Consider the following 10,296-nt stretch of genomic DNA (forward strand, 5'->3'; position numbering starts at 1 on the left):
ATATTGTCCAGTTTTCTCCCACATACCAAAAACGTGCATTTTAGGTCCATTGGAATATATGAATTCTATTTTGTAGTTTGTATTTTTGTCACCCAAGTCTCTCTGCTGTGGGACTCTTGGGTTGCTGGAAAATCTCCTCAGGGTGCACTGCACAGCATGCACACCAGCACTTCCATGGGCTTTGGTTATAATACCTCAAAATGTTCTCTTCCAATCTGGAACAAAATGGTCTTTTACCTGTCACATCTCCTACACAAAACACTTTCATCTGCTGAAAGTCCCGCTTCTGCTGCTCACGGTTGAAGAATTCCCCCAAAAATATTGAATAGATTTGTTGTTTGGTTTAGGCAAAAATATTGCTTGATTTTAGCACACGCTAAAATCAAATAGTAAATGAAAATAAGTGGTGTGAGCTGTTAACTCAACAGAGCTTTCATAAAATTTGCTTCAAAACACATACAGTAGCCTACATTTGAACTGATAGATACTAAAGTATAATTTATTTATTCTTTTCACCCCATCTATACAAAAAATAAATAAATAAAAGAAACAAACCATAGAATCAAACATGAGAAAAATATACATGAATAACATCGATTCAGGAAATACATAGATGGGAACCATAAACAGCACACAATCATCAAGAGGTAACATCCAGTTTACCAAAGCGTGGGCTCCTAATGGCATCACAAACACAGGTTGTCTCATATGCCATCAACCCTGAACGTTTCACCATGACACTCCAATCTCTCACCAGGACACAGCTAGCTGGCATGAACACAGCGAGGTCTGAAAACACAACTTCTTTGTTAGACGCTCTGTGCTGTTAAATGGAACCGTGTGACCAGACATTCAAGCGCATCTCCACACATTAAAATATCATGAAAATAGTCCAGATGTTTTTGGCGAATCGGGTCAGAAACTTAAAGTCATATTTTACGTAGATTAATCACACATAGAACAAATAGTTAGAGCCTTTATTTTTTGTACTTCTGAATATTGTGGCTATAAGGAGATAAGGAGAACTCTAAGTTGAAACTGTACATCTCCTTTAAGCCCCATGAGATGTCTAAGCTGCAGCTGTTACACACCTGCTTAGACTCTATCAAAACCTGGATGGCTGGGAGCTTTCTACAGCTGAATGAAGATAAGACTGAGATCCTCATCTGTGCCCCAGACAAGCGGGTTCCCAAAGTCAGAGACTCTCTTGGTCAGCTTGTTTCCCACACCAAACCTTCTGTCAGGAATCTTGGCGTGACCTTTGACCCAGCTCTCACCCTGGATTCTCATGTCAGTTCTCTTGTTCGCTCTTCCTTCTTCCATCTCAGGAACATTGCTAAGCTGAGTCCCATTCTGTCCCGCTCTGAACTTGAGACAGTTCTCCACACCTTCATCTCCTCACACTTAGACTACTGTAACTCTCTTTTCACGTGTCTGAGCAGAACCTCCCTGAACCGTCTACAGGTGGTTCAGAATGCCTGTGCTCGGCTTCTGACCAAGTCCTCCAAACACACCCAGATCCTGGTTCTGGTCTATAGGGCCTTACATGGACAAGCACCATCTTACATTGTAAATGGTAAAATGGTCTGTATTTGATATAGCGCCTTCTAGAGTCCTAGAACCCCCCAAGGCGCTTTACAACACAATCAGTCATTCACCCATTCACACACACATTCACACACACATTCACACACTGGTGGTGATGAGCTACAATGTAGCCACAGCTGCCCTGGGGCGCACTGACAGAGGCGAGGCTGCTGAGCACTGGCGCCACCGGTCCCTCCGACCACCACCAGCAGGCAACGTGGGTTACGTGTCTTGCCCAAGGACACAACGACAGCGACAGACTGAGAGGGGCTCGAACCTGCAACCTTCCGATTACGGGGCGAGCACTTGACTCCTGTGCCACCGATCACATTGTTGATCTTCTCAGTCCCTACACCCCCAGCAGGTCCCTGAGGTCCAGTGATCAAAGCCTACTGGTTGTGCAGCGCCAGGCTAAAGACCAAAGGTGACAGATCATTTGCTGCTGTGGCCCCCAGACTCTGGAACTCTCTCATCCTGAGCCTGAGATCAGTGGACTCAGTGGTCTCCTTTAAAAAGCAGCTGAAGACTCACTTGTTCAAGCTGGCTTTTGTATGACCTTCTTCACCACTCTCTCTTTATTCTGCTCTCCCCACCTATTCCACCTTCCTCAGGATCCACTGATTTCTCTCTTTCCTGTTCACTTTCTCTCTTTCTTAACATTTTTTTAATCACAATTGCCTATTTTTTGCTCATTTTAAATATATTTTTAAACATTTTCTAAATGCTTTTTTATATTTTTTACATTTTTTGTTTTTGTGAAGCGCCTCGTGATTTTCATCTTGAGAGGTGCTATAGAAATGACACTTTCTTCTTTCTTCTTCTTCTTTTGTGTCTCAGAAAATTCTGAGTATTGTGAAAAAGTGAAATGGTGAAACTCACGGTGTCACGCCCTAATCAGGTAATTAACTTACAACACCTGCTTCCAGGGCCTCTGAATGATCTGATCAGCAGGCAACACAGCATGGGGAGGACTGCTGAGTGGACACATGTCCAGCGGACAAGTACATCCTCCACAAGGATGAAGCTACAGAAGAGCATCCAACACTCATTCGGAGCGTTTTCTGTGGATGCTGAGGTGCATTAAGCTGGTGTCATGAGCATGTTTTCATATTTGTTTCATCGACAACCTGCTGAGGGTCACGCCGATGGAAACCTCGAGCTGTAAACTGATAGTTTCACAAATACTAAGCATTTGTTCACTAAAATGCTTTTTTTTTTTGAGAATTTTGTTCTAATAAGAAATCCCAGAGGAGAGCTGGGACCTGCTGTGTGAGGGCAGTCTAGACGAGGCGAGATCAACGACTGAAATCACAGTTTTAGGCACCTGAAATGACAAACTCTCAGTGAAGACCAAACTTTAGCATAATTAGTTATCTTGTGTATTATTTAAAATCCTTTGCTCCAAGACCAACGCAGTAAGGATGGGGAGTACTGTCTCATTTACAGCGTTGTCAGTAAAATACATAATAATAAGTCATTCTGGGATAAATATGCTAATTAATAACAAACAACAAATTTCTATAGAAGTGTTTTTATTCAGGGTGCATCACATATAATTGTGTAAGCTGTTAAAACTTACAATGAGCCACACACGTGATATGTTTCCTGAGCCACGAAGAAGGAAATTCTGAATCTTTGTTTTAATAGTGATGGATTATACTGAGCCAGGATTCTCTGGAGGTTTCTTCCTGTTAAAAGGGAGTTTTCCTCTCCACTGTCGCTGCATGCTTGCTTAGTATGAGGATTGCTGTAAAGTCACTGACACTAGTCAGTGACTTGAAGCAATTTGCTGGGTTCCTTATATAGGAAACATTATTTCTGATTGGCTTAATGAACTGACCTGAATTGGAATGTTTATTATGTGAAGTGCCTTGAGACGACTCTTGTCGTGATTTGGCGCTATATAAATAAGCTTGAATTGAATTATAATCCATACTGTAGCTGCTAAAATGTAATTGATCTGGCTCGGTGGCCTAGTGGTATGAGTGTTCGCCCTGAGATCAGGGTTTGATTCCCGGTCGGGTCAGACCAAGGACCCAGTGCCTCCCTGCTTGACACTCAGCATTAAGGGTGGGATTGGGCTGTGTCTGCAGCTCACCGCTCCCCCAGGGCATGGGTCCAACACGAAGAACAAATTTCGCACACACATCAGCGTGTGTCAACTAACGGGATTTTAACTTTAACAGGTTGACCTATTAAAAGTTTTAAATTTATTTTATATAAAAGCTTCTGAAGAAACAACGCTTTGTCCCTGTAAACCCACAAGGACTCTTAACTAAACTAAATAGATGCCAGTAGTCGCCGTTTTCCATAGGTCCAAACGTCTTTTTGTCCGTGACTTCAGATGGTGATTTTCTTTTTGGGACTCTGGTAGTTTGTTCTAAAGCTGAAGTGGTAGCAGCCGGCTGTTTCTCCTCCTCTTGTGTTATTTATTGGAGAACCTCTCACACCAGTGGTGTTCTGTCGCTAAATACGTGAGTGTGTGATGCGTGGAGGAGCCAGGGAGCCGCAGCAGTTCGGTGAGACCGACAACCAGACGGTCCGATGCCAGGGCGCCAGACTCCAGTCCTCGAGGGCTGGTATCTTGTTATTGTTCCCCAGTTCCAACACAGCTGAATCACCTGTGCAGCGGCTTATCAAGCTCTCCGAAAGCCTGCTAATCTCCTGCTAACTGAAATCAGGTGTGTTGAAACAGGGAAAAACAGTAAAACAGGGGTGGGGAACCCTGGTCCATCGAGGGCCGCTATCCAGCATATTTTAGCTTCAACCCTGCATCATCACACCTGATTTCAATCAGCAGGTGATTAACGGGCTTCTGCAGAGCCTGATGAGCTGCTGAACAGGTGAATCAACCACTGAATCAGAAGTGTTGGACATCTTAGGTGTGTTCTTGCTGTGCGTTATTTCTAATTCCATGTTGTCGTTCTTTTTTAAAACACAGAAACGGTTTTGTTACCTGTTATTGACGCTACAGTTTCGGCGAAACTGTAGCGTCAATAACAGGTAACAAAACCGTTTCTGTGTTTTAAAAAAGAACGACACCATGGAATTAGAAGTGTTGGAGCAAAGACGTGCAGGATAGCGGCCCTCGAGGACCGGAGTTTGACACCTGTGGTCTAATGGTTGCTTTCAGTCCGAGCCATGCTATTGGTGGCTTTTAGACAAATGCGAGAGAACTGCTTTATTCATTTATTTTTTATCCTCCAAAATATATGTACAGCTATGCTATGTTAGAACGTTGCTGAGAAGCATAACAACAACGTTTTAGGCTCAGTTGTTTTCCAGATTTGCTGTAACAGCTTTAAGTCACAATTAAAGCTCAAGCTTGAATAAGTGAACAAATCTTATAGAACTAAGTTTTATGTGGGTATCGGTTTCCACCCTCAGCCACCTATTCAGAGTCTTTTTGAACTAGTTCTCAGTAGTTGGATTTTTATTTTGTTATACAATAACAGTGAAATCTGTTAATAAAAGACTTAATTTACTGAAGTAAAGAGAAATGGTTTAGATTTAAAAGCAGCAGGTTTGGTTTATCATTGATCTGTGCGTTGGTGCTGCACTATAGTCTACCTCCTCAGGACCAGACTGCGCCATCTTTTCCTTCAACAAATTAGAGAAGTTGAACATTTCCCTTCATTTGAATCGCAGCTTGCCATTAGGGAGACTAATGGAGAACCACTGCTCTAGACCAGGGGTGTCAAATATACGGCCTGCGGGCCGGATCTGGCCCGCAAACAGGTTAAATCCGGCCCGCGAGATGGTTGTGTAAACTTTATTTTCATACTTTACAATGTAGAGTGAAAATAAACGTATCTTTGTGAGCAAGTTTTCTCTGTAATGAGTATAAATAAAACAAAGCTGTGCTCAAGGCTCACACAAGAACTTGAATCACATCCTGAAGTTGGCTGCCACTCAGGATGTGACTTCTGATATTGATGTGCTGGTGAAAGCTAAAAGATGTAAAGTAAAATGAGTCAAATATACTTTAAGTGCTGCATGAAACTGATCTAGCCATGTTATCTGTAAGCTCTGAATCACTAAGGAATGTTTTATTTATTTCAAATTTTCAAGTACACTTCAGGTGTTGTACTTGTACTATTTTGGATACACTGTCTTCAGGCTCCAGCTTTGTTTTATAGTGATTGTATTAAAATAAAGAAAACAATCTGAAGTTGTTTTTAATTTACCGGTCCGGCCCACTTGGGACTAGATTTTCCTCAATGTGGCCCCTGAGCTAAAATGAGTTTGACACCCCTGCTCTAGACTATCAATGATGGATTGCAATAAATACAAGGAATTTATAATAATACGGTTTACTTCCATGTCCCCGACCTCACGCAGCTATACTGATGAACATATCGTTCAATTCTATCTGGAATTTCCTCAAGCTGCTCTCGGATCCACAATCATCGTCTAAAGATGTTCTCCGTCTGGTAGAAGCTGCTTTGCCTCGTTGAGAGCCTAAAAGGAAAAAATGTCAGCATTCAGAAATGTCTTTAGAAAGGCAGATGGAGGTAAGTAACGACAGAGGAAACCTTCTGAATGGCTCCCAGAGCGGCCTCGTCTTCTGTAAGCCGAGCAAGGGATGAAGCCTTTTCAAAGTGGGACACAGATGATTCAACGTTTCCAGTTTTCACTGAAACAAAGAGGAAGAGAAGGAAGGCTATGTTTAAACCTCAGGGGGGAAGTCTGGTGATGCCGTAGGTATTTAAAAAATAAAATGTTCAATTATTACATTCTGCTTGTGCAATCAAAACGTTTCCATTCAACTGCCACTTCTCGTCAGCGGCTTCCTCGGCCGCAGCAAGGCAGCGGATCCCGTAGTGTTTGGCTTCTTCATACTGCTTCATGTTCAGGGAGCTGGAGCCGATGTTGTGAAACAACCAGGCCTTTTCCAACCCGTCATCAACCAAAGGAATCATCTGTTCCCAGCTGGAGAACAAAGAACATGAAACAGAGTTTTAAGGCTGGTCAGAAAGCTTACGGAGATTCTTTGATTGACTTACAACTCAACGGCTTGTGCAAACTGTCCGGTCTGAGCCAACGTTACACCCATGTTGTTCAAAGCCCTGGACGTGGCTTCTGGAAGTTTGCTGATGATGAAAACGATAACTCAGCATTTGGACTAAATCATGCTTTTGTGCTCATTTTTTCTGCATTCTCACCACCGCTCAGCCAACTGGAGGTCTGTCCGATGGTGCTCCAGTGCTTCGTCCATATCTCCCAGGATGAAGAAAGCTCTGCCAATGTAGCTATGCAGGCTGCCCAGGAGCTCGTATTTATTAGGAATGTCCTCAGTGGTCCAAGTTTGAACCACACTCATGGCTCGTTTTGCCTTCTTCAGACTAGCCTCTGCATTACCACGAGTCAGCTCTGAAGATACAAAAGAAAGGTTAAGAAATAAAAAATGAAAGCAGAGAGCCGACAGGAGCGCGTCCTACCGTTGTCGATCTCATTCAGGCTTTTCAGCACAAACTGAGCCTGCTCAGAAGGTCCACGCCGTTTCTGCTGCTGAGGGGCGACGGGCTTCTCCAGACTCCACAACTTAGCACAAGTATCAAGAGATGTGAGGCAGTCTTGAATGATGTCCTGCAGTCGTTCGCCATGAATCGTCTCACTCCCAACCAATTCTGCAGCGCATTAGATGACCACAACATAAACAATTCATCGAAAGTGAAATAAAAGCCACAGCGGACCGACGTTGAGTCTCATTAAAGGCTTAATACCTTCATCTTTCATCAGATCCTCAAGGAATTTCTTGTCATGGTAAAACTTTCCCAGAAGCGCTTTGTTGGTCTTGTCAGTCTTTGGAGTCTGATTATTTTTCTTCTTGATCAGAACAAAGGCAAAGGAAGGAATGACGGGTTTAACAATGCTCTTAGGAAAACCTGCTATGGCTGTTTCTATATGTGCAAAGAAACCAGTTAGTCAGTGCTGCACAAGGCCCGTGTTCACTAAGAAGCACGGCCTTTTTACGCCAGGTTTCTGAATTTTATTGTCGACTTTCATCTAAATAGTTTAGATTTTTCATGGTTTTTGCACTTTAAGTTCACTTTATTTATTTATTTATTTTGGTCATTTAAAAGGAAAAAGAAAGAACACAGTAATGCAGAATCTCAATTATAGTAACCAAAAAGGTGTAGGCTGAAGCCTAGCTTTTATGCCTATTTACTCAACTACATTACTTCTCAAAAAAAAAAGAAAAGAAATGACAATAAGAAGATAAATGTAATGTAATAATAAAAATGAGAGTGAGATAAAAAAAAGTAATTATGATATTAATAATTGAAATATATTGAGCAACAGCAACCATAATTCAGCAAGAGGAAAAATACCCAGAACTAAAGACAGAACTACAAAACTACCAGTAATATATATATATATATATATATATATTTGGTGTGGGAATAAGGAAAATGTAGAACTCACCCTCTCATCTTTATACAGGAAGGAAAGGTCTTTTTCAGATCCTGTAGGCAGAGAAGATCAAACAATTCAGAGTTTTTATTTTAAAAAAAATGTTATTTCTTACCAGGTTAATAAAAAAAGCTGGGTGAGGTGAACCTCTAAACAACGGAGTCCCTTTGATGCTAATGTTGAATGTTTATCCATGTGTGTGTGTGTGTGTGTGGGGGGGGGGGGTTAATTGGATGGATGAATAATTAGTGTTGAAACATCCCATTTTTATTTACATTTCAGTTTTTAGATGTAACTTTGTAAGTTTGATTCTTAAAATATTTGACATTATTTGGATTTGTCGTTCAGTCATAAATAAACTTGTAGGAAAAAGTGACTTTTTAAATCATTATGAATAGTTTAATAAAATAAATATGGAAAATAATGCTATTTTCCCTTTATTATATCATTATGCAATCTGCACTGAGCCCAGAGAACACCTCCACACAGATGACCCACCAGCCGTATCCTCTATCGCCTGCTGTGCGCACTGCGCGCCGAGCCTGAACTTCTGCATATGAGGCTGGAGCTTCAGTCCTCTGCTGTGAAACACCAACGCCTGTTCAACGTTGCCCGTGTGATATAGAGCCTCTGCCTTCAGGTACAGTCCCTGGAAACAAGCAGGAACAAATCCAGCGTTTCAGCTCAGGGGACAGTACCACGAAGGAGAAAGTTGTCTCACCTCTATGAAAGACTTGTCGTCTTTGAGCGTCTCTTCAACATCTGTGAAGACGTTTTCAAACCTACCCATCTTCATGTAGCATTTAGCCCGTCCGATGAGGCATTTCTTATCCCCTGGCCTCAAATTCAGCGCCTGAACGACCAGATTAGGGTTGTTTCAGTCAAGAGTAGCAAACGAGCGCCACGCTAGTAAACGTCACTCACCGCCGTGAAGCTGTTAGCAGCTTGATGGTACTCTCCTTTGTTGAACATCCACTTCCCTTCGGACAAGAAAGTCAGGAACAAATCCTGAGGATTCTTGTTAGATGCCTTTGACATTTTAGCCCACTAAAGGTTTGCCAAGACGAGCTCAGTCCACAGCAACTTTAGCTTCCGCTGGATGGTAACCTAGCAACCGCGACGCCTGACGGACTGCAATGAAGATAAGGGGCATGCGCAGTCCAGAGGCGCCCCCAGAAAATGACCGCGGATAAATAAAGGTGGCCAGATGTGCCAAGGGAAATGTTGGGGTAGCATCATGTTTAGCCTGTGGTGATGCATTGCTCTTTATCCCCCCCCCCCCCCCCCCCTTAATTAAAAACATGTATTCAACTCAAATGTGAGAAACACAAACATTTCAGTTATTTGAAATGTTATTCCAAAATTTTAGAATTTCATTTTGTGGTTTAATGGTTAGGTATTGCTGTCTTCACCGAAAACTATGGAGATATAAACTTATTTTTTATGGTGAGCAGCAGAAACAATCTTTTAAATTCTGATTTTACTCATTAATTGTATAATTTGATTTTACATTTATGTCTTGAATAAAATTAATTTATGGTTTGAGTGAGCATTTACTCATTCGCTGCCAGCTTTTTCCTGACAAGAAAAGCCCTTCGCTGCCAGAATTTTTCAGCGTTTTTGGTTTATTTAAGAGTCACAGAACGTTGCGCGCCAGGATGATGTCAGCGCCAAAACTAACAAAACAAAGAGGAGACTCACCTCTTACATAAAGATCTGCGCCTTTCGAGCGTTATCCGTTCTTTCATTATCCGTTGTTGAATTGTGATCGGCAGAAGCTTTTCCGGTTCGTGCCTCACTTTTTTTTACAGCAGCGCCCCAAAACGATCTCCTAACACATGGATGTTCTGCTTCCTGATCACGTGACGCATGACGTACGCGGATGAAGATCAGCTTTAGAGTTGAAATGTTTGCTCTCACGGTGCGGGGGCTCGTTACGACGCCCACACAGTAAAAAAAAATGCAAATGTGACTTTAGTCATCATTGGCAATTAAAGAGTTGATATTATTTATTAACAAAGATCTTGGGGGGGGGGGGGGGGGGGGCGCGCACCAATTCTCTAGGATTGGCCATGGCCACCCTTAGGGGACGCCACTACATGCAGGTTTAAACTGGTTTCGCTGTAGTCGAAACAACCATTTCGGGACAAACTCGCAGTTTGTAAATGTGCTAGTGGCTTCACACACGCACAACTCTTTTTACCAGCTTTCATGCTTTTTACAGAACCAACTATCCTGTCCATTTGTTAATAGTCTTAAACCATATTGGAATGTCAATAAAAACACAGAAAC

General features: G+C 42.2%; 1 protein-coding gene across 2 annotated transcripts; it reads right to left on the minus strand.

Annotated features, from left to right (window-relative positions):
* Window positions 1-385: 385 nt before the first annotated feature.
* Window positions 386-9,207, minus strand: odad4 (outer dynein arm docking complex subunit 4). 2 transcript variants are annotated; one of them, XM_015974655.3, is made up of 11 exons: window positions 8,929-9,207; window positions 8,726-8,857; window positions 8,503-8,653; window positions 8,017-8,057; window positions 7,314-7,416; window positions 7,029-7,217; window positions 6,753-6,960; window positions 6,594-6,680; window positions 6,323-6,519; window positions 6,123-6,223; window positions 386-6,048 (listed from the first exon to the last, which is right to left on the minus strand). In XM_015974655.3, exons 1-11 carry the CDS (start codon window positions 9,040-9,042, stop codon window positions 6,001-6,003), a joined length of 1,371 nt encoding a protein of 456 aa, XP_015830141.3. In that variant the 5' UTR covers window positions 9,043-9,207; the 3' UTR covers window positions 386-6,000. The 2 variants fall into 2 exon arrangements, with proteins under 2 accessions (XP_015830141.3, XP_015830142.3); XM_015974656.3 differs by having other exon boundaries at window positions 7,314-7,413; window positions 8,929-9,205.
* Between the last annotated feature and the right edge of the window lie 1,089 nt (window positions 9,208-10,296).

Source organism: Nothobranchius furzeri, chromosome 5 (genome assembly GCF_043380555.1).
Source record: "Nothobranchius furzeri strain GRZ-AD chromosome 5, NfurGRZ-RIMD1, whole genome shotgun sequence".
In the NCBI taxonomy this organism is placed as follows: Eukaryota; Metazoa; Chordata; class Actinopteri; order Cyprinodontiformes; family Nothobranchiidae; genus Nothobranchius; species Nothobranchius furzeri.